The sequence below is a fragment of the Xyrauchen texanus genome, chromosome 38 (genome assembly GCF_025860055.1).
Source record: "Xyrauchen texanus isolate HMW12.3.18 chromosome 38, RBS_HiC_50CHRs, whole genome shotgun sequence".
Classification (NCBI taxonomy): domain Eukaryota; kingdom Metazoa; phylum Chordata; class Actinopteri; order Cypriniformes; family Catostomidae; genus Xyrauchen; species Xyrauchen texanus.
The window spans coordinates 2422770-2448383 of NC_068313.1; the positions used below are offsets into that span (position 1 = coordinate 2422770).

At 37.4% G+C, this 25614-nt stretch overlaps 2 protein-coding genes across 2 annotated transcripts in view; one reads left to right on the plus strand and one right to left on the minus strand.

Annotated features, from left to right (window-relative positions):
- The window catches only part of LOC127632043 (mediator of RNA polymerase II transcription subunit 17), a 35760-nt gene extending 20529 nt beyond the window's left edge, over positions 1 to 15231 (plus strand). Inside the window, exons 5-13 of the mRNA XM_052110509.1 lie at positions 5732 to 5868; positions 5976 to 6057; positions 6222 to 6374; positions 8298 to 8428; positions 8528 to 8712; positions 8987 to 9124; positions 12913 to 13030; positions 13117 to 13276; positions 14793 to 15231. Of these exons, the coding sequence (XP_051966469.1) occupies positions 5732 to 5868; positions 5976 to 6057; positions 6222 to 6374; positions 8298 to 8428; positions 8528 to 8712; positions 8987 to 9124; positions 12913 to 13030; positions 13117 to 13276; positions 14793 to 15001 (1313 nt within the window). The 3' untranslated portion in view covers positions 15002 to 15231. The remainder of the gene's footprint in view (positions 1 to 5731; positions 5869 to 5975; positions 6058 to 6221; positions 6375 to 8297; positions 8429 to 8527; positions 8713 to 8986; positions 9125 to 12912; positions 13031 to 13116; positions 13277 to 14792) is intronic.
- A 131-nt stretch (positions 15232 to 15362) lies between these two features.
- LOC127632049 (V-set and transmembrane domain-containing protein 5) lies at positions 15363 to 24814 on the minus strand. The gene is made up of 4 exons (XM_052110514.1): positions 24550 to 24814; positions 18496 to 18822; positions 18075 to 18218; positions 15363 to 16920 (listed from the first exon to the last, which is right to left on the minus strand). The coding sequence occupies exons 1-4, from the start codon at positions 24620 to 24622 to the stop codon at positions 16889 to 16891; spliced, it is 576 nt and encodes a 191-aa protein (XP_051966474.1). The 5' UTR covers positions 24623 to 24814; the 3' UTR covers positions 15363 to 16888.
- Between the last annotated feature and the right edge of the window lie 800 nt (positions 24815 to 25614).

Consider the following 25614-nt stretch of genomic DNA (forward strand, 5'->3'; position numbering starts at 1 on the left):
CAGACAGTCCCTAACAAAAATAAAAAATCTCTGCCTATCTTTTGTTGGTTGATCAAGTTTACACCGATAACGCTGCACTCACATTTAAATTGTTCTCCAGACATTTTTAAAATCATAGAAAAATCAAAAACAACTTTCTTGTGTTTAATTTAATAATGTTAAAATAGTATTCTCTCATAAACTGGACCAGACAGAACATAAAATGGACACATGAATGTGAAGTTTTCACATTTAAGGTTTAACTGCATAAGATACAAAATATAATTTTCTTATTATTTATTTTATCATCATATCATTGGCCCTCTTTTGCCATTTGCTTTAATATAACAACCCTTATCTTAAATACAACCTTGGTTTAAAATCCAATTACTTATTTGACTTTAGTTTAACACAATACACTCGACTCAAAGCTTTATTGTTTGTCCAGATAATGTGATTTCCCAAATACAATTCAATCGCTTTAAAGTGATCACTTTTTTATAATCGAAATATTCTTACTCATCACTTTGATATGAAAGGAGATATGATCTGACACATGTCCATTCAACAGCTGCTCCCTCTCAGTTTAGTAAATCTTACATCAGGCTTCATTCATGGGATGAAAAGAACAGCCCAAGAATAAACATTGTCCAGTCAGCTAAGAGTTAACTTTTTGATTTCATGCACATTTTTGTTTTACAGCTATTTGTTTGTTTATACTGTATTATATTTATCCTTATACACACACACACACACACACACACACACACACACACTTACACAGACATACACATATATTTTTATCATTGGTTTTCATTCTACAATCATAATATTTAAAGTGCCCTCTTTGTTTTTAATCATCAGATCTCTTCTGCCTCTTATACTGATGAAAATAGTCTAAATAGATTTTCTTTTATGTAAATTTCATACATACTCCTCATTAGTTATGCAGCAAAGGATCAACCTCTCTATCTGGATGGATATTTATAGGGCTCATATAACATTTCCATACGCAATCACACTTCAGTCATACTTCCCATACTTTCAAACACAGATACTCTCACAAACACAGAAACTTTCACACTTTTTACAAACACAAGGCCTTTATAAACACAGAGCTCTCAAACAATACTATACTAAAACAAACCTATTACTTCTGCCCCTCCTTTTGCTCTCCTCTTTTTATCCCTCTCTCTCTCCTTTATTTCCATAAAAAAACACTCATTATTTACAGTGGTTGATTGCTATATCTGTTAATTATTTTTATATTAAAACTCATGTACTCACAGAGGTCACATCCATTTTGGGTCTCTGTTCAAGACAATTTCTACATTGGTGCTAATTCTCCTTTACTCTCCCTATTAAAAATCACCTTAACATTTTTGACTGTATTTAATTTGTTCATAACTCCAGAAATGATCACTCATTCCCTGTGATTCTATTATTCATCTTTTTAATTCTGTATCTTTTCTTCTCTCAGTTAGTCTCCTCTCAAATTCAGTAACAGCTTATTTCCACATTATGATTTCTGTTTCAGGAGGAAAACTGAGACAAGGAAAAAAAAAGTCTTGTTCTATTTCTCTGTGCATGCTCACAGCCCTCCCCTTACAGCTCCCATTTCTCGCTCTAGCAGCCCCTCCCCTACAGCTCTTCACAGCACTCAGTCTCTAGCGTACTGTATGAGAGAGAAATGTTACCTGCTGCAATTTCTTTCCAGTCAACAAACGGCAATTCTTGTTCTATTTCTCCTAAATTCACCACTTCAGTTAAGGTTCTCATTAACTCCTTTTTTACAGTTAATTTTCTCTTCTGCCCTGCGTAATCTATGTACTCTGATTCTTTCCAAAAATGATCGCTTCCCTTTGACACTATCAGTTTATTCTCCAATTCTCTCTCCCACTCTTCAGATCTGCATTGATCTCCAACTTTACAAAACTTGCTTGTCTCTGCATTTTTCTCTAGTCTTGTTCACTGTAATGGAAAACATTTTGCCTTTTCTTTATCTTTTTCCCAATTATTCTATTTTTTTCTCTTCTTAATCTTCCCTTCCCCTCACTCACAGAGCTGTCCGTTCAGCTGACCAGTGAGCAGAGCAAGGCAGGGAGTTATCAGAGAAGCGGGTGCCATTTTTCTTCTTTATACTTTTTCAAGAATTGTTTTATTCAATTCACTGTTTCAATTAGTTTTCCACTTTTGCTCTCATTTAGCATTTCCTTAGTGCACCTGATTCTCTGTATTATTCTGCCTTTGCACACAATACATCATCAACATTGCAATCATGTATTTGAATAAACACAAGAACAGCACAATTAAAGCACACATGCACCAACAACATAGTTAGTCATGCACATTATTCATTATCTCAAACATGCACATAGTTCAACAATTCCCCGTTTTCTGCACAGTCCGGGTTCCGTCAAACACTGCAATAAATAACTTAATCTAACACCTGGAGGAATTTTGCGCAAATTTTCACTTCTCCACCCGTGTTAGGATTTTCACCTGTACAGGATTTTCAGCCACTCTTCTGGCAAAACCTTGAATAAATGCACCTAACTGGGAATTTTCACGCGCCGTCGCTTCTCGACTCACCCCAGGCTTTTTCTACCTTCTTTAATACACTAACTTAAACAATCCCACCCCCATTTTTTGAAATCTGGAACTCGCCTCTATTTTAGCCAATTAGTTCGAATTATTCTATGTTCGGACTGGCAAAAGTCTTAGGGAAGCCACTTACTGGGACTCGCTACCACAGATCACACAAAAACACCTTAAGCAAAGATGCTTACCTCAGTTTCTGGCGCCGGTGTTTCTGTGCGATTCGTGCAAGCCGTCCCACCAGCGACCTCTGCCCCCTTGACCTCAATGCCAGCCCCACGTTGGGCGCCAAAGATATGTCGTGGAATATCGCGATGAATCTCTCTAAGTTGTAAGAAAACTCTCGGAGTCTTGAGTTCCAGATGCCAAAATTGTAGTTTATTGAACACCAACAAACATGAGACCGGCCAGCTGTCCGTTCTGACTGTCTTAGTCCAAAACCTCCTCTTCTATACAGTTTGTTATCTGGCATTACCTCATTTCTGTGCCCCTTTGTTATTTTTGTAACCAATGGATACTATTTGCCACCATTATCTCACAGAGCCTTTTGATATCTTTTTACTGGTAGAAACTTGGCTTTAGTCTATCTTCAAGGTCCTTAGTCTCATTATTTTGTTACAGCTGGGTGCTCTTTGTGGCCTCTGCAGCATCAACACTTTTAGTAACCTCATATGCTCTCTCCTGGGTCACACAAATGCCAGGAAACTCATATAAGTATTTTGATATATAAGAAACATACTAGAATATTGAAAAATATACTATACTAGTAAGTAGGGCATAGGGATGATATTGTATTGGAACGCACCCATTACGTGATTTGGGTGAAGGCGACCAGAAAAACGGGGATATCTTACTGAATGGAGTAATGGGACCCCGTACAATAAACACTGACTGTACATGATGATATGCCTGAATTATTATCTTAATTCCCTGATGGGGAACGCTCGGGCATGCGCATGAATGGCATGTGAATGAAACTTGACCAAGTTGCCCTCATGAGATTGCTCAATTGCCTGCCATTACAATGAGAGTGAATGCGCTGTTGACATGAAATACTGGCTTTTGATATTGATGCGGATGCATTATGATGAACAGACAGCATTGCCACTTTATAATGAACAGGCAGCATGGCAACGGAAGGCCTAGACCCATGACTAAATCTGAGTGCATTTGATGGATATGAAAATGACTTAGCACATTTCTGATGGAAACCAGCTGCTGCCTGAGCCGATGATTTTGACGGACTTGGCGTGGAGTGCGCTCCTTCCGTGCCGGGTCGTGCAATCCGATTGAGAGCGATCTCCTAAATGAATGAGATATGGGTGAAGATAAGGTTTGCTGGTTGTTTACTCCCCTTGGGTTTGTTGTTGGCAGAAGTTGAGATTAAGTGATGATGTCGCTGGAAAGGGGCTTCCAGAGATGCTCTGTGCACTGGTTCTCCTGTGGCCTGGAGAGGTTGAAACGTGTCTATTTGCCATCTTAGCACACCGAAACAGCAATGTGATAGATTGTGAGCAGACTTATAAAGCAATGGCTTACATGCGATTGGCTAGGAGTTACCCAGCTAATGACGTGATGATGTACAGCTGCTAGTCTTCGCGATAGAACTACACTACACTTTCAATTCCTAACAACAAAATGAAAAGGAAGGAACGTACATATAATAAATCTATATAAAATATTTAGTTACTATAATATAATGCATTGCTAAATTAAATATAATAAAATAATGAATAAAAATTATTAAATTAAATGGTGACAAACTAATAAAAATCTTCACTTTAAATGTAATTACGCCAATGTGTTTTCAGTTCAACTTCAGTTTGACATTAAACCTCATTATTTAGGATATCTTATATACAGTAAAGAATAGTTTGTAATAGATGTAATAGTTATAAGCCTACTAGTTTTTTTAAGGCCTAGAATAAAGAGTTACATTTATATTTAAAAAATTATATTTTGTTTATACTGAATTATTTAATCAACCAACATTATTTTTGACAGCAAACACTAGGCAACAACTGGTTTTACCAATAGGGAAATATAGTTAACAGTGACATTGAGCAGAAAGTTTACATATAACCAGTTTTTACAGCTGCTGATAAAAGTTCAATGATCAGCATCGATTGATGAGATGAAAATTGGAGATCGGTATCGGATGTTAAAATCCTGAATGGAGCATCCCTAATATTCAAGTTAACTGTGTTTCAAAAACTAATGATGATGATTATTGGGCTGAGATCCTGTCACAAAATGGACAAAAACACGTACACGGTGGATGGTAACATTTGAATATGAAGAAGACTTTGTTTCACTGTTTATATATTTATTTGTTTGTGGTTGAACTGAAAAAAGGTCTCAATTTCAAATGTGATCAAATGTGAAAACCCCAGCAGCCTTTTTGCAGTTGAACATGTGAAAAACATCACCATCATAATCGCAGTTCAGAGTTCAAAAATAATCGCAATGTGACTTTTTGTCCAAATTGTGCAGCCCTAATATATATATATATTATGGTGAGTGTGTGCATTTTTCTTTCTTCACCAGCCAATGAAATACGAGTTGTTGGTCCCCCTTTCAGGAGCCGCTGCAGTTACCAAACCCAGCACAATTGGTGGCACTAAAGCACAGAAAGCTGTTTTGACCACCGACATGAAGTAACTCAAGGAAGACATTCTGAGCGAGCTAATAATTATTAAAAAATTTTTAAACTTAGTGTTTAGAATTTGTGCTGGACACATACAAACACTGTTGGATGCTGTTAGCAAGCAAAGAAATGATAATAAATATTGAGAGAGTGAAAATTATTTTAACAAGACTTTACTTTCTAGACATTCACAGTGATGTAAGTGATGAAGAGACAACATTTAAATTAATTTCTTAAAGTTTGACCAAAAGAATCCACACATATTTTTACATGGTTAAAATGCCTCAAAATGAAATGTGTGTGTATATATATATATATATATATATATATATATATATATATATATATATATATACACACACACTGTTTAATGTATATACAGTGTATATGGCAAATATTGACCCTTAATGAAGAGGTTGATGGAGAAGTTTATGATGCTAGTCTAGATAAATGTTTACATAGATGAATGTTTCTAATGTTTGTTTTATATTTTGTGTTCACATGTAGGGTCACTGTTCCCCCATCATGGCACATTTGAGGTTATAAAGAACACCGATATCGACCTGGATAAGAAAGTTCCAGATGATTACTGTCCTCTCAATGTGCAGATCCCCAGTGATCTGGAAGGCTCTGCTTATATCAAGGTCAAATTCAAGAATGTCTGATGGAAATGTAATGTAGAGCTCTTGTATGAATCATTTTTCACATGAATTAACAGAAAACATCTGGATGTTTCTCTGGATGTCTGCAGGTGTCCATTCAGAAACAGTCACCTGATTTAGGAGATCTCGGCACAGTGAATCTCTTCAGAAGACAACCCAAAGCCAAACCAGGTATATCCAGCTAGTTACTGAATCCGCTTCAGTAAGCCAATACCTGAATGTCCATGTACCAATTCAATTAACTGCTATTAGGTTCAAACAATATGCAAATTCCCCATTTTCACCGTTGTCTCAGCTGTAGTTCCTCTGTGTTCATGTCTCTTTTTCTTTGTCAGGTTCTCAGATGTGGCATTTAAAGCTAGAAGCCGCTCAGAACGTGCTGCTGTGTAAGGAGATTTTTGCTCAGCTCTCACGTGAAGCTGTTCAGATCAAATCCCAGATTCCTCACATTGTCGTCAAGAATCAGATCATCTCGCAACCGTTTCCTGGTATACACATGCACATTATGCTTCAGAAAAGACTGTGGAAAACCATGTTTTTTGATTTATGTGCCATTAGCTGCACCAAATATAATTATATCAGGGGATTGAACAGTCAGACATGAGAACATGCCTCTGAAGGGTCTTGCATTTTTGTGTGTTTTCTGGTCAGATAAAACTAATTCTATGGCAAGTGCTTTTAACATTTATTCCTTAAAGCTTACTAGCATCTATTTTTATGTTACTTGTACTATGTAACTTGTACTTATTCTCATTGTAAGTATTCCAGTAGTGACTAGTACCTTGTTTTACATTTTACTAGTACTTATTCATTAGATTTGCTACCAGTCGTATAGTGACTAGAAGTATTCTATTGTTACTGGATACAAATTGCTAAGTTTTGTTCAGATATCAGCTATTCACTTCTGACAGTTACAATAGTTTTTTGAAGAATGGCTATTGTATAATTCAATATAAAAATCTTACTAGTAGAATTTAAAATCTTACTGGTAACAATTGGAATACACACTAGTCTAGTGTAATAAATAAGTACTAGTAAAGTTGGAATAGATAATTGTAGTGTCTATTGGAAGACGTGTTAGTATCTAATGAATAAGTACTAGTAAAACTGCAATGTATTATAGTGTTTATTGGATTAAGGGCTTATTCACAAGATATTAGCTCTTATTCCAATAGTAACTGTTAGATAATTTTGTCATCCAATGTATTTAATTTATTTTGTTGATCTGCTATCCCCGTCTCCATACGGCTCAGCTGAGGGAAGAAATGACACAGACCATGGTATCATGGTATGGTATCAAATCCCTCTTCAACATTTATTTGTTCAGCATTCTGTTATATGGTCCAGAAAACCACATTCCACTGGACCCTCACCAATGAAATAGTTATTTACCTTATATGGGGGTGACATACATTTGAGCTACGTGTGAAACGTGAGAGTAGAGAGAAAAAACATATTCCTTAGAACATCTTCTGAACAGGGAGCAGCTGCAGCTACCCAACAAAAGAAGTTTAAAAGAGGCCTTCATTATTCCACATTACATCACCAGAGAAGTTGTTGAGAAGCATGAATTATTTCACAGCAACTAGTATATTTTCCAGTTTACTGGTACTTATTTATTAGCCCCTACTAGTGTTTATTCCAGTTGTTACTAGTAAAATTACTTATCTCATTAGTAACAGCTATTGTTTTTGTTGTTGTTTTTTTTACAAATGTAATGACTAGTTAGACTTGCTATAGTAAAGTTCAATTAAAATTTACAATGTTACTAGTAGCAATTAGAATAGACACTAGTGTCTGATAAATAAGTACTAGTTCAACTGGGTGTCTATTGGAATACTTGAACCATAAAAATAGATACAGTACTTAGTTTTAAGGAATACGTGTTAAAATGGCTTGCCATACAAATTACCTGATTTGCCTTAATGATCAGCACTATGCATGGAGGAATAAGTGTGTGGCTTTAAACACCATCCTAACTGTGAAGCATAGGGGTGGCAGCATCATGTTTAGAGGTGTGTTGCACTTAAAAAAAATTGTTTGCTTCATGAGGTAAGAGTATGTAGAAACATGAAACAACACTTCAAGACATCAGCTTGAATGTTAAAACTTTCAGCAGGACAACGATCATAAGTATACCTCCAATGTTGTTACAAAATGGCATAAAGACAGCAAATTGAAACGAGAGGCCATCACAAATGTATTTTGATTGTCCAAAAACCTGACAGAGTTGCAGCAGGTCTGCTGGGAGAAATGGGAAAATGTTTAAAAGGCAGTGCCACCAAGTGTTTGTAAACTTTTGACCCAATGAAAATCTGATTTAGTTCATTAAAGCTGGTACTGCTGGGGCATAGAGAGAGGATCATTATTTTAGATTGGTGTTATAGTGTGTGTTTATGTTTACCCCTCAGGTCTACAGCTGTCCATCTCTCTCTGTCACTCAACTGGAGATAAAAAACACCAGAGAACATCCCCAGACAAGAGCAAACCAGACGACCACCTGTATGTGTTAGAGCACAACCTGCACCAGCTCACACGAGAGGTACTCGCACACGTCAGAGATGGACACGGGCTTGTGGACTGTTATGTTACCATGTCGGAGTGATATCTTTTGTCTGTGTATGTTGGATATGTGTTCTAGTTCCACAAGCAGACGCTGAGTTCATTGGTGATGCCTCATCCAGCCAGCGCTCCGTTCGGACACAAGCGCTTGCGCTTAGCAGGACCGATGGCGTATGATAAAGCAGAGATCAGCTCCCTGCAGCAGAGTGAAGGACTGCTGGAGAAAATCATCAAACAAGCCAAACACATCTTCCTCAGAAGCAGGTACATTATACACTTGACTGAATTGATGTTTTTCATGATCTTAAAAACCTTTTGATATAAAGAAGTGTTTGTATTGTGGACAAATCTAAATTAAACTGATGAGTTGGCGTGGATAGTGAAGGGAAAGCAGCCAACAGGTGTCAAGCATACATGGAACTCTTTCAGTACTGTTGATAAAGCATGTAACGATGAATCTCATGAAGCCACTAGAGGGCCGACTAGCAGAATGAAATAAATAGATGTGTAAACGTCTCTCTCTGTCTTCGATCGTCAGGACGGCACGGACCATCGACAGTTTGGCGAGTCGCATTGAGGACCCTCAGATTCAGGCTCACTGGTCCAACATTAACGATGTGTATGAGTCCAGCGTCAAAGTGCTCATCACTTCACAAGGATACGAGCAGATCTGCAAGTATGACAGGATTCTGACATTAAAACTCTGAAATTACTGTTAGCCCTAACTGATGAACATCAGATCATCACACCAGCAAAATGTCTGTGGAGAAACACACAAAAATAAGACATTTCCTGGGAAAAATACACCATGAACTGTTCTTATTGTCACTTTCCCAAATTGTAGCTTGTACTAATATGTTTTCTTTTGATGTCTTTGTTTATAGTAAACAAATTGGTAATTTTTCTCAGAATTACTTCCGTACTATTTTATGTACAAATTTCTGTGTAAAACATTCAGAAACCATTCTTGCAAAAATTGTTGCATCCAATTCCATGGTGCAACTTATGAAGTTCTACGTTAAAAGTTCGGAAACCGTTCTTGCGTAAATTGTTCCATTAATTTGATGTGGTACAAATGCCAAATTTCTATGTAAAAAATGTTTGGAAAGCCATTTTTACATAAATTGTTGCATCCAATTCCATGGTACAGAATATGAATTTCTATGTAAAACATTCGAAAGCAATTATTATGTAAATTGTAACCTCAGTTTACAGATTTTTGTGTAAATCCTTTGTAAAGCCATTTTTGCATACATTTTTGGGTTCATTTCCACGGGACACCATCAGAGTATGTGAGTGGAGTGGAGCAGCAACAATTTCCCGCTCCTCACTCGCACCACGCTCCTGGATTAGAGAAACCCCGCTCCGTGTTTCGCTCCATGGCAAAATTAGCACCTAACTTCCTCTCCACTGTAAAGTTATTGCAGTATGCTTTTAATATCACAACCTTCCATGCAGAAAATGTATTAAATGAAAAATAAATAGTAGAAGAAAAGCTACAATGTGCTTTATTAGAACACTAACATTAGCCCGAGACTAAATTAAATCATTTTTATAGATTACTTTTGAAACATATCGGCAGCATTCTCTGGGTTTCATCATTTCAATAAATGGCTAGATGCAAAAAAAACAAACAAAAAAATATTACATTAAATATATGAATTACCAATCGAAAAACATTATAAATTACCAGAACAAAAAATATTAAAATTAATAAATTACCAAAAAGCAAACAAACAAACAAAAAACATGAATAGGCCTATGTATTATTGCCTATTATTTTCTATTATTGCACTTATTTTAATTAACATTGTCCTATAATTCTGTGAACGAAAAAAAAATGTCTACTCTTTTTTTTTTTTTTTTTAATCATAACTAGATAAGACTGTCAAAACTATGTTTAATGTAGTTCACTTACAGAAATACTAGCGTTTAAAATGTACGATTTTAAATCTTTCTCTATTCGCATTTGCTGAGCTTCTTCATCATCAAATGTACACTCACCTAAAGGATTATTAGGAACACCTGTTCAATTTCTCATTAATGCAATTATCTAATCAACCAATCACATGGCAGTTGCTTCAATGCATTTAGGGGTGTGGTCCTGGTCAAGACAATCTCCTGAACTCCAAACTGAATGTCAGAATGGGAAAGAAAGGTGATTTAAGCAATTTTGAGCGTGGCATGGTTGTTGGTGCCAGACGGGCCGGTCTGAGTATTTCACAATCTGCTCAGTTACTGGGATTTTCACGCACAACCATTTCTAGGGTTTACAAAGAATAGTGTGAAAAGGAAAAACATCCAGTATGCGGCAGTCCTGTGGGCTTAAAATGCCTTGTTGATGCTAGAGGTCAGAGGAGAATGGGCCGACTGATTCAAGCTGATAGAAGAGCAACTTTGCCTGAAATAACCACTCGCTACAACCGAGGTATGCAGCAAAGCATTTGTGAAGCCACAACACGCACAACCTTGAGGCGGATGGGCTACAACAGCAGAAGACCCCACCGGGTACCACTCATCTCCACTACAAATAGGAAAAAGAGGCTACAATTTGCAAGAGCTCACCAAAATTGGACAGTTGAAGACTGGAAAAATGTTGCCTGGTCTGATGAGTCTCGATTTCTGTTGAGACATTCAGATGGTAGAGTCAGAATTTAGCGTAAACAGAATGAGAACATGGATCCATCATGCCTTGTTACCACTGTGCAGGCTGGTGGTGGTGGTGTAATGGTGTGGGGGATGTTTTCTTGGCACACTTTAGGCCCCTTAGTGCCAATTGGGCATCGCTTAAATGCCACGGCCTACCTGAGCATTGTTTCTGACCATGTCCATCCCTTTATGGCCCCCATGTACCCATCCTCTGATGGCTACTTCCAGCAGGATAATGCACCATGTCACAAAGCTCGAATCATTTCAGATTGGTTTCTTGAACATGACAATGAGTTCACTGTACTAAAATGGCCCCCACAGTCACCAGATCTCAACCCAATAGAGCATCTTTGGGATGTGGTGGAACGGGAGCTTCGTGCCCTGGATGTGCATCCCACAAATCTCCATCAACTGCAAGATGCTATCCTATCAATATGGGCCAACATTTCTAAAGAATGCTTTCAGCACCTTGTTGAATCAATGCCACGTAGAATTAAGGCAGTTCTGAAGGCGAAAGGGGGTCAAACACAGTATTAGTATGGTGTTCCTAATAATCCTTTAGGTGAGTGTATAATGCATACATTTACATTTACATTTACATTTATGCATTTAGCAGATGCTTTTATCCAAAGCGCCTTACAGTGCTCTTATACAGGGACAATCCCCCCGGAGCAACCTGGAGTTAAGTGCCTTACTCAAGGACACAATGGTGGTGACTGTAGGGATCGAACCAGCAACCGTCTGATTACCAGATTACCAGTTATTTGCTTTAGACCACTACACCACCACCACTCCATTATGCATAAATTATCCTACGGCTCTAAAATATATTTAGATGGTAATCGATTAAAGTCAAACTACGCATTAGTTTGTAGGTTAGTGCAGTTGGTGTTTTACATCGTTTAAAGGACATAATAACCTAGAGTTAAGATTGTGATGCATTAGATTAAAATATTGATATGACTATTAAAAATATTTAATAGGAGATATCTGTATTACTGACCTTTTAGATTTTCTCTCCACGTGTGAACGGATTATCATCGTGTTTTTTGACAGTTGACGTAAGAATAATGAGAGGAGACACAAGCATGTAGTTAAGTCAAGCTTATCTCAATAACAGGGAGCGTGAAAACAGAAGGTGAAAGTAACCTTCACACTTGAGGTCAAACATTACCAAGTGCCGCTAGATTTTAAATTAGTATTTATTTTTATCACATTCTTTCTGGTTATATCAGAAATTCCATCTTTCCTTCATGCAAATAGTGTTTAACACTGCTAACACGTGGTGAATTATTGCATTAAGGGCCGTTAACGGGTGTTTTGCCCGTGATGGAGCATTAGTGGAGCGCTCTTGGAGCGAAAGAAAACAATGACCCGCTCCTCGCTGCAATGTTTGTAAAATGTTTGTACAACCATTCTTGCATAAATTGGTGCGTTCTGTTCAGTGCATCAATTTACAAATTTCAGTGTAATTCATTTGTAAAGCCATACTTGGGTAAATTGTTGGACACATTCCGAATTTCTTTATAAAAATTTATGGGAAGCCATTCTTATGTATGTTAAATTCAGTTCAATGCAAGAATGTATTCATTTCTTTGTAAATTGCTTATAAAACCATTTAAATGTGTCAGTTTACAAATGATGAAAATGTTTGTAAATTTACATTTTAATATTGTGTGACGATTTACACACAAATCTTTTCTACCAATGTAAAAACTAGTAAAAATGCCTTGCTACTGTTCTCTCCTCTCACATAACGTCCTCAACCATTGGACCTGTGAATGAGAGAAATATAACAAACCTCTTCCTCTTCAGATCAATCCAGCTGCAGTTAAATATTGGAGTGGAGCAGATCAGAGTTGTGCACAGAGACGGACGCGTCATCACGCTATCACACCAAGAGCAGGAGCTGCAGGACTTCCTGCTGTCACAGGTACTGATGCTCATGCACACACACCACCGTTTCAAACTCAAAGAGAAAAGAGAAGTTGCACTGAGTGTGTGTGTTTGTTTGTGCAGATGTCGCAGCATCAGGTGCATGCCGTGCAGCAGTTGGCTAAAGTCATGGGTTGGCATGTGTTGAGTTTCAGTAATCACGTGGGTCTTGGCCCCATCGAGAGCATCGGGAACGCCTCGGCCATCACTGTCGCGTCTCCAAATGGCGACTACGCCATCTCAGGTACACGCAACACATCTGGTATCGGAGTCCTTAGCGGGACCTAAACAAGCACTTCTCGATTAAAGGAATGTTCCTGAGTTAAATGCAACTTAAGGTCTATGTACAGCATCAGTGACCTGCTGTCAATTCTCACAGACAATACATTTCCATTCGTCCATCCACAAAAACAAAGGAAAAATGGTTGAGCTGTAATTCACTTACATTCCAAATCTGTGGTGAAAGACATTGCACTGGGATAAACATTCAAATGCACACTGTTTAAAATGTGTAACCACAAGATTGTATTGTTAACATGAAATAGAAAGAGAATAACAGACTAACTAGTAGTTCTAGTGCTTCCAACACTCTAAAGGCCCCAGCACACTCATGGAGAAGTTTTTCTTTGCTCTTTGCTCAGAGCTTGAAGCAGTCGAGCAACGACATACTGTTTGCGAACATTCAGACAATGGCCACACCGCTGTGGGAGGCGTTTAGAGGAACATTTAATATGAGGATGCACAAGACTACATGTTAATCATCAAATAATATGACATTTAAATGTGTTATCAATGACTTCATGCCTCATTCGATGAGTAGACTTAACACGAGATCAGTAAAAGATGCTGTTTTAACCATTCGATGATGATTTAAAATAATATACAGTATATACACCGATCAGCTACAACATTAAAACCACCTGCCTTATATTGTGTAGGTCCGCCTCGCGCCACCAAAACAGCACCAACCCGCATCTCAGAATAGCATTCAGAGGTGATATTCTTCTCACCACAATTTTACATAACGGTTATCTGAGTTACTGTAGACTTTATCATATTTTTGGCACCATTCAGAGACTGTTGTGTGTGAAAATCCCAGAAATACTCAAACCAGCCCGTCTGGCACCAACAATCATGCTACAGTCCAATTCACTGACATCACATTTTTCTCCATTCTGAAGGTTGACGTGAGCATTAACTGAAGCTCCTGACCCATATCTGCATGATTTTATACACTGCACTGGCTGATTTGATAATCACATGGATGATTGTTGGTGCCTGATGGGCTGGTTTGAGTATTTATGTCAGCCTTGATGTAGGTGGAGCTCCAGGTCACACCTACCGATGATATGGACTAATCGCAGTACAAAGGTCCCGGTATGAAGTTCTCCCATGAGTTTATGCTGGCAAGCTGTTTTGAACCACCAAAACGAATGCAAAAAAATCTTCATTTTGGCAAGATTTTGTTCATTTTCTTCATTCTTCAATTTCCATTGAAGTATATCAGGGCCTTATTGCTGACCCTGTAGATGTCTATTGTAAATGCATCACTTTAAACAATGTATTTTTTATTGATTTATTTTTACTGAGGGACGAGTCTAATTGATTATCTGTGGGAAACAACAACAAGTCACAGATGCTGTATGTACTGTATGCATTAAACCTGAAACATTGCTTTAAAACTTTAGTCATCATGCCTTGGAAAAACTAACCAATCAGCTATCAGAATATGACCCGTCTTCCTTTCTGTCTGCCTGTAGTGCGTAACGGTCCAGAGAGCGGCTGTAAGGTTCTGGTCCAGTTCTCTCGCAGTCAGGCTAAAGATCTGCCCAAGAGTGACGTGGTGCAGGATGCTAAATGGACTCACTTGAGGGGCCCGCATAAAGAAGTGCACTGGGGCCGAATGGAGGGAAGAAACTTTGTTTATAAAATGGAGCTGCTCATGGCCGCACTGACACCGTGCCCCTGATTATAGAATTACTGTAACCGGATGCTTCTGTTGTTCCATTTCTTCTCTCAATGCTTCTCACTCCTTCATGGGGCGTCAGTTCATTTGAATGAGAAACATTTTCCGTATTATTCATTTGACACCAGCACTGCTAACACTGAGGGATGTCATCTGTAAATGAGTCCTGAGATGCTCCTAATCTTCAAACATGGAATTGGCATGTCATTTTTCTAGGAAACATTTTTGGAAATAAATATTTGTACTTTCAACACCATGTTTCCCACTTCTTCTTTTTTTGAATGGCAAGCATGCAAGTATAGGAAGTTTGTCCACACATAAGGATTTGTAGTCATAAAGGATGAATCTAAATAAAAAATCAAGACCAATTAATCAGAATTTAATGAGTTTTGCCATCATGGATCATGCAATCAACAAAATAAAAAGTTTGTAGACATTTATGTAAAGTCTGGGAAATGAGCAAAATCTTACATTTAGTGGAAAAGTCATGGGAATTTTTTAAAAGTGAATTTAAATTTGTCTAGTTACGTTCTGCTAAAAATATTTGGCTAGATATTGCTTTTACCCCGTTGCGCCACATTCAAATTATGATTTTTTTTTGTCCTTTAGAAGTTTTTCAGTAAAATTATAATTGGGTAAATTTCTTAAAAGGATTATTACCTGACAAACCAACAGATTTAAACCCAGCAATATGGACAATATATATGAATAACAAAATGTTAATAGTTGTGTTAACTCTTTACAGTAATCTTGAGAAAATGATAAATTACCAAACATTTTCACATCATGCATAGCACATATGTACACAACTCAAACACTGGTTTCTTATAGACACTGTGGCAGTGTCAAAGTACAGCACACTACATTTTATAAAGCCATAAAAGCAACTTAACACCCATACTATCCCTGGACATCCAAGAACTCCCCCAAAACAGACACTTCAGTATTTACAGGAATCAATATGACATTGTTGTAGTTAAACATGCCACATCATTTTCATACACACAACTGAACTGTCCTGTAACTAGAAGCTGTTATGTGTCAGTCATAAAGAAGTGTGCCATAAATAACATATTCAAATAAATGAACTTTGCAACTGTACTGTGTTCTTGATTGCTTTATGTGATATAGCAGATGAATAGAAAATAACCCAGATTGGGCTATTACAAAAATAAATGAACAGATTTACTTTCTTAATATTTAAATCAATGTTCAGAAAGTTTTCAGTGCTTGCTGTTGTCAATGGAGCTCCCTTGTTTTCATTCACGAAAAATGTCTATAAAATGGAAGCCCTGATTTGCTAATGGTTTGCATGAATAGACGCATTTGAAAGCCTGAAAGCACTCGTGAAAAAATAGCTGATTTACAACCGAACATGGTTATTGCTCTTATTTAATTCTTATCGCCAAAGAGCCGGGATTTTATGACTGTATTCTATTTTATAAGCAAATTCTGTAATGTAATTACATTTATGATAAATGTCTATACTATAAAATAATAAAATGGTATTAAGTGAGATCCGTATTGAGTTTGCTCCTTCATTGTGCTTTGTTTTCTTATCGGTTTGATTCATATGTGATCAGGGAACATTGGAAGTTCAAGAGTTTCTAAGAGTCTGGGGCCCGGGGCCTTCATGTGCCTCACATCCAGCCCTCAACACATGGATACACAATGGGTTTTATTCTTGTCCTCAAGTGTCCATGTGCATTCATATCATCTGGAATATTATGAAAGAGATGCAAGACTGACTTTGTGATGTGAAGTTCTTCACCGAAAGTAAGAAATTCATCACTTGTCCTCTGAACACAAGTCTGTTCATCTCAGACATTCACCTTTAATTCAGAAAACAATTGCTTCCTGTATTAGATGCTGTGTGCATGTTTGTGCTCTTCACAGCCGTTGTAGTTCAGTGTCATCATACTCTAAAATATAAAAAAAGAAAAGAAATGCCCAGTAAATCCTGACTACAGTATACATGTATAAATCTCAGAATATAGTTGTTAATCTGAATATATAAATCTGAATATAGAGTTATAAATATTGAACATATACTAATTAATACCAATATATAAATGTGAATATATAGTTGTAAATCTTAATATATAAATCTGAATATACAGTTATAAATCTAATAATATATTTATAAATACTGAACATATAGTAATTCATCTGAATATATAAATCTGAACATATAGTAATTAATCTGAATATATAAATCTGAATATACTGTTTTAAATCCAAATATATAGTTAAAAATCAGAATATAGAGTTATAAATGATTGATTGAAATTATATTTAAAAATGTGTAATGTTTTGCATAGTTTACTTTTTCACTTACTATTTCAATGGTATTGTTTTATACATCTTACTATATTTTCTTTGTTTTACTTACTATTTGCATTTGTTATCATAATGTTTGACCTCCATCGCTTTTAAACGTACTCTCAATATAATTTTTGTTTGTGTCATCTTGGACTTACACGGACACCCAGCAGCTTGGTTGCAGCATCATTCAAAATCAACAGTTACAAATGCTATTACAGAAATGCACTATTTACAGTGAGCCATGATTATTTTAATCCATGTGTGTAAGTGTCCCATATAACAAGACAGTTCCTGAGATTAAGCAAGTAGTATTTAGCTGATCATGTGATCCTAACATGGCAGCCATATTGAATTAATTTTGAAAACAATTTATTTCTGAGGAGTAAAAAACATTTTAATGAGGAAAAAATGACTAAGTGTATCTTTAGGATAAGAAATACAAAGAACAAAACTATTTTTTTTATTTACTTATTTTATATTGTTTATTGATATATTTAAAGTTATGTTTTTCTCCCCATCATTTATTTTGGTTTCCCTCTTTGGTTTTCTCCTTACTACTGTAGTAGAAGTGTCAATCCTACATCTCTTTTCCAGCCCAAACTTTGCTGTAACATTTCTATATTACTGTCTTCTTCCGCTTGTGTTGAAATATTCCTTATCTGTTAGTTTGCTTTTGATAAAATTGTCTGCGTAAATCAATACAATGTAAATGGTTTCAATTCTTCAGTGTAAAGCAAATGTAATAAGTTACCAGGCATATGTCTCTTTTCTCTCCAGGCCTTGATGTGGCGGGACAGTTTATTCGAGAGCCACATACACAGCATGAGAAATGCAGCCAGAATCCCCAACACAATGACAGATACAACCAAATACTGTATATCCTCATACTGCACCTCTGAAACATAAATAGAACATTTAATCAATGCAAGAATTATATATATATAAAGAGAGAGAGATACAGTCTAGCTGTTACACTTTTTACTCCTGTAAATATTAGGTTTATTTTTTTTAAAGCCAAATTCTGTATAGACAACCACCTTAATTTAATGGCTACCAAAAAAAGCTATTAAATGTTTCCATTGTTATTACCCAAAACAAAAGTTGCAGTTGCACACTTTGACCAATAGCAGGGCATGTTTTTACATGTGCAGGTGACCAGGGAAAAAACATACCTTTTACATTCAGTACCAGACCTGCATCTTTGCAGTTCCCAGATGGTTCTGTAACAGTAATGATATAATAGCCAGAGTCTTGAAGCCGTAAGTCCGATATCGTGAGAGAACCGTTGGGATGAGTTTGCACTCTTCCCTCGTAGACTTGTGCGACATTTGCAGAGTCACCGAGCATCCAAACGGCGATGCTCTGTTGCTCGCTTACAGATCTGAAATTCCATGTGACTGTTGGAATATCAATGAATGTGATATTCACGGAGAAATGCACTCTGCCCTGAACTGGTGCCGTGACAGTTTTCCTTTGGACTTGAATGGTGATCGCCTGAGCTTCAGAGACAGTACACAGAGAACAGTTAAAATACTTTCTTTTTTCACTGTTTAATGTTCAAACTCAATTTTAAGTAATCCATTGGCCGACTTCATAAAGAGTGTAAACATTGTGATACTTTTAAATCATTGCTCTGTTTGATGGAGTGGCCAGACATGTTAACTTCAGACTCGATCAATGCCATGAGTTTGAAACTGTTTGGCTAAACAATGAAAGATGGGAGAGTGTTTGGGAAACCTGTTTGAACATTATTTATGCTAATATATTTAATGCTGCTAGTGGCACTGACCACGTTTACATGCACTTAAGAAAACGGTTTATTCTTGTGTTTAAGCAGAAAGTGGCATTCTGAAACATCACGTAAACAAGAACACTGATTTCCTTACACCGATAAAGGAATTAAGAGAAAGTGGTTTAACACACCTAGGTTTCTCTCGGAGAACGCGGCTTAATGTGGCCATGTAAATACATAAGTGGCATTCTGATGGGTGTTTGAAGAGTGCGCATGCAAGGAACAGACCGGGGGACAAACGTGATAAGATGGAGCCCAACAACAACATAGCGGAAAGAGTTCAACATTTCTAGGAGTAGAGCGGGAGAATCACATATACAATAAACTATAGCCTACCCATTTATACACACAAATGTAAAATATTGACTTTCTCTAATGTCCTCATATGTTGGTACATTGGGGGAATCCCGGAGTTTTAAGTAAGAGGGAAACCCCCAATAATGCATTGCAATTCAGCTGCATGTCATGGCAGTAAGTTAAGGAAACCAACACAGCAACAACTCTGGAATATTGGAAATAAAGTGAATCAACAGAGAGTAAAAAAAAGTCTTCCTCGTATGCCATGTGTGTTATTTACACAAGCGTCACTGGAAAATGACGTTGCTGTGGAGAACGAGCGCATGTATATGGGAGTAAGGAGTGCATTAAATGGAAACACTGTTTTCTTGCATTAACCCGCTTTGTTGTGTCCATGTAACCGTGGTCACTGACTTTACAAGCATCCCTTTAGGGGGTGTGCCTTGTGTCCAGGGTTGGGAAGGTTACCCTCCTGAGACCCGAGCGTGACTGCTGTGTGCATTTTCCAATTCCTTTTTGCTTTGTAAGTAGTAGCACCTAATAAACAAGCCAAAAAAAATAAATAAATAAAAAATCTAGAAAAAATAGTTTTCCTACAAATGTATGTCCACACATGTGGACAGTGGGACTAAGTTGTTAAATTGTAACTAATACAAAGCTATAGAAAGTTTTTTTTCTCATTAAATTTATTAAAAAAATGTGTTTACTATGTTTCCAAATCTGATTAAAAGTAATGTCCAGTGTCATCCAATCACTGCCAACCATGTTCAAATAAAATGATCCATTATAAATGGTGAATCTATGTACTGATTATCATTGTCCCATGTGTGTCAAACATGTTGAGTGGTCCAAACATCATCTGCAGCCTGAAACCGAACTTTTGGTCGATTTTTGGAGTGAATGCACTTAGCTGCATAGAAAGCTATAGTATGCACCCTTGCTCCCTATTAAGTGACTGACCTCCAGTGTGCTGTCTGTCTGCACTGGTCTCAGAACAGTTTGAAATGTGCCTTATTTAATCATCCTAAATCATATAAATCCTCTGAAAGCAACATTTTTGGATTAACCCATTGAATGCACTAATTATTACTAATGCTGTACATATAGTTAAAGACAAATAATATGAATTGAGACCTGAATTTTTTCTGTCTAGTTTGACCTTTGATATTAGGGTAAAGATGTACTATATAAAAATCCTTGTATATAAACAAGATCAGTTTATTTAAATAGCAACACTGCTATAACACACACATTTGGTATGTCAGAGAATGTATTTTTAACCTCATGCGACCCCATGTCCACATGTGTGGATGTTGTATTTTGGCTTTGCTATATGCAATGCAATGCAATGCATAATTTAAATTAATTTAAACTTACCATGTGGGCATCATGTTTATCAGCGCTCTTAATAGAACTGCATTGTACAGTGATAACAACATAAAAATAAAACAACATTTATATTACAATTAAGCAAAATGACCCACAGATGTGTTAATGTTTTTTAAACTTTTGAGGGAATAAGTTCCCATTTTCCACATATGTGGACTTCATGTTTATCAGTGCGCTGACACGCTAAAAATACACTTGAAAGTGCATTTTCACAGTCTCTCACAGAACAAGCTGCTGGATGACAATCAGTCAGGCTTCAAAAGTGGACACTCCACCGAGACTGCCCTGCTGTCTGTCACAGAGTCGCTGAGGCAGGTGAAAGCTGAATCCAAATCATCCGTTCTGATTCTGCTGGACCTTTCTGCAGCCTTCGACACAGACAACCATCAGATCCTTCTGTCCACCCTCTCTACTCTGGGCATCAGAGGAACTGTGCTTGACTGGTTGACCTCCTATCTCTCAGATAGGTCCTTCAAGGTAGCCTGGAGAGGTGAGGTATCCAAGCCACATAAGTTACTTACTGGGGTACCTCAGGGATCAGTGCTTGGGCCACTTCTCCATATACACAACATCACTGGGACCCATCATTCAGTCACATGGTTTATCTTACCATTGCTACACTGATGACACGCAACTCAAGTGTCAGAGTGGTGGTGGTGTAATGGTCTAAAGCACATAACTGGTAAACTGGTAATCAGAAGGTCGCTGGTATGATCCCCACAGCCACCACCATTGTGTCCTTGAGCAAGGCACTTAACTCCAGGTTGCTCCAGGGGGATTGTCCCTGTAATAAGTGCACTGTAAGTCGCTTTGGATAAAAGCGTCTGCCAAATGCATAAATGTAACTCTGCTTGTCTTTTCAGCCCAACGACACCACAGTGACTGCCCGAATCGCTGCCTGTCTGGCAGACATCTCGGCCTGGATGAAGGAACACCACCTGCAACTCAACCCAGCCAAGACCGAACTCCTCGTCTTTCCAGCCAACCCTGCTGTTGAACACATCACCGTGCAGCTGGGTTCAACTACAGTATCGCCTTCCAAAACGGTCAGAAATCTAGGGGCAACCATCGATAACAAGCTAAATTTCACAGACCACATCTCAAAGACTGCAAGATCATGTAGATTTACACTCTACATTATCAGGAAAATAAGACCTTTCCTCTCTGAACATACCACACAACTGCTTGTTTAGTCACTTGTCATAACTAGACTGGACTACTGTAACGCTCTCATTGCAGGCCTTCCTGCATGTGCATTTAGACCTCTGCAAATGATCCAGAATGCAGCAGCACGTCTGGTCTTTAATGAACCAAAGAGAGTGCATGTTACACCACTCTTTGTCTCTCTCCACTGGCTGCCGGTTGATGCACGTATTAAATTCAAGGCTCTGATGCTGGCATACAAAACAGTCACTGGGACTGCTCTAGCATACCTAAAATCATTTATGTAGATCTACACTCCCGTCAGAAGCCTGTGATCGGCTAAGGAAAGTCGCCTTGTTGTAGCAACACAAAGAGGCACCAAAGCACTTTCCCAGACTCTCAGTTTCATCATACCACGTTGGTGGAATGACCTTCCCAACTCCATCCATGAAGCTGACTCACTCTCTTCGTCTTTAAAAAACAGCTAAAAACACATCTTTTCCACGAGCACTTAACCAGTCACTAACAAAAAAAAAAAAAAAAAATTCATGTTGCACTTAAATCTGTTTCGAATGCTATTCTGATGTTAGTGAAACTTTGTAGTATGGCACTTTTCGTACAAATGTCTCCTTAAGATGATTCGCTTATGTTTTCCTCTTTTGTAAGTCGCTTTGGATAAAAGCATCTGCCAAATGAATAAATGTAAATGTAAATAAAATGTAATATAAAATGATTAGCACCTCTAAATCTGAAGCCATGGTTCTCAGCAGGAAACCGATGGAGTGCGTACTCCAGGTAGGGAAGGAGGTATTGCCCCAAGTGAAGGAGTTCAAGTACCTCGGGGTCTTGTTCACGAGTGAGGGGACAATGGAGCGGGAGGTTGGCCGGAGAATCGGGGCAGCGGGGGCGGTATTGCACTCGCTCTATCGCACTGTTGTCACGAAAAGAGAGCTGAGCCGAAAGGCAAAGCTCTCGATCTACCAGTCAATTTTTGTTCCTACCCTCAACTATGATCATGAAGGCTGGGTCATGACCGAAAGAACTAGGTCGCGAGTACAAGCGGCCGAAATGGGCTTCCTCAGAAGGGTGGCGGGCTTCTCCCTTAGAGATAGGGTAAAGAGATTAAATAATAAAAATAAAAAAAGATCTAAAATCCACTAGTTATTTTTTAAAAACTGCTTCCGTCGTCCGTCTCTAGAGCCTATGTATGTTGAATTAATCGTGAATTAAACAGAGAATTTTCTACAACCCCAATTCCTAAAAAGTTGAAACAGTATGAAAAATGCTAATAAAAGCAAAGAGGAGTGATTTGTAAATTATATTCACCCTTTGCAATATTGAAAGCACAACAACTACACAATGTGAATTTCATTGTTTTTTTAATGTAATTTCAAAGCAAATGATTGCAACACACTCCAAAAATTTGGGGCAGTTGAGTGTTTACCACTGTGAAACATCACCATTTCTTCTAATAACACTTATTAAGCATTTAGGCACTGAAGACACAAGTTTGTCGAGTTTAGAAAGTGGAATTTCCCCCATTCATCCATTATGCAGGTCTTTACCTGCACAATTCCCCCGCAACGGAATGCAGAGCTTATTGAAAAAAATCCCGCTCTGTCTATGGGACACCATAAATAGACATTATATGTATGCACTCTTTCTTTGAAATAATTGATGCTTTGATATTTTTATGTTTTGCAATGACATTTGGGACCACTGTAAACAATATTCTACAAAACCAGCGATATTTTGCTGATTGCTTTATGGAAGTACATAAAAGAGTAAAAACATGCAGCAGTTAAACTGTCGTTCATATGCCAGTACTTCCAAGACTTGTTAATAATTACATTTGTTTAAGCCAAGAACAAGCTGGTGGAGTTTACATGATAAATAAGCCTTTCATACTTCAATGTCCCTCAGAAACTTATGACATAAACTTTCACATTTGGGTATCAGGATCAGTGGTACATAGATGCAATATGCATATATATATATATACAGTGTGTGTGTGTGTGTTTGTGTGTGTGTAAATGCTCTTCACGATAACAATACAATGTTCTGATCAAGGCCAGAAACATACTTTACATTTGTGAGAGATAATGTGACTCTACTGCCCATTGAAAATGAAGCAGAAACAGGTTTGTCCCGACTGACTCATTTACTGCTGAAACTACAAACACTTCTGGATTTAACACTTGCAAGTCACATACGTGGCAGTTTGTTAGTTGTTCTTGTGAACATGTTTGCGTCTTACGTTTTCACATAACATAATATGAGATATCCGTCCATTTTAATGTTAAAAAAAAGTTTTGAGGATGCATAGCACTTACTGTATACCTAAAAGATTCAGTCATAACACTGTAATAATGATTATCAATAATAATATGTATTAATATGATTCCTTTTTGTTCTCTATAAAATACACATGCCAAGCACACATGTGAACAAATGTTTGCATAGCTATTTAGATGAGGAAAGACTTCTGTTTTTATATAAAGGTCATTATGACTACTATTAACTAACCCACCCACTCCTAAAAGAAGACATTTAGCTCACTTCTGGAAACAATTAAGTCTATATCCACATGCAAACACACACTTACTGTAATGACAGAGACAGAAGATCAAGAGAAGTATCTGTGTTTTCTGAGACAAACGGATCCATACGGGCGTCATTCCTCCATGTATTTCCACACGAGTAATGTGATTCTCTTTACAGCGTGGTCATAACTCTACACTTTCACTCTGTGATTCTCTGCTTTCATTTCTGTCAACACCTCCACTGATTATGTTTTCTCTTCCTCTTTCATTACTCTCTTATCTTTCCATCATTTCCTCTGTCTGTATCTGATCTGTTCATTCAACAGAGAGTCGTTGTACTTGATACTGATCAGACTAGTTCAACAGGCTGTGAACAAACACAATAAACACAGAGACGCCCATACACACATATAGCATGGCTGTGTTCGGCACGTTCCACAGTATATGTTGTATACTTCCAGCTATTTAAAAAAGCAGAGCCGTTTTTAAGTATAAGAGCCAAAGAGTTATAAGCGCCTGCATAGGTCCCCAATCTTTTAAATATATTGTGCACTGTAGAGGGTGAAATGCCCAAAATCCAATTAGTCTTTGGGGAACATTGTTCTCAAAGTGTTGGATTATTTGCTGAAGCATCTCTTGGCAGATCGACAAGTCTTGAACGATCCTTGCTCTTGAAGGACTCAGCTGTTTTTGGACGCCTCTTATACAGTATACGGTTTTATGACACGATTGCCTCACCTGTTTAACATCTCCTGTTTCACATCACCTTGTTTTTAAAATCGAATTGTTATTAGTCTTAAATTGCCCCTGTCTCAACTTTTTTGGAGTGTGTTGCAATCAAATGATTTGAAATTACTCTACATTAAAAAAATATATAATAATAAATTCACAAGGTAAAACATCATGTAATGTTTAGTTGTAGTGCTTTCAGTATCACAGGGTGAATATCATTTACAAATCACTCCTTTTTGGTTTTTTCATACTATCCCAACTTTTGGGGAATTGGAGTTGGGGTTAATTTGATTCTAAACAATTTACAGAAATAGGGAAACACTTCTAAAACACTATCTAAACCTGTTAATTGATATTTCTGAAATAATAGAAAATAGTTTTAAAACTACACAAAT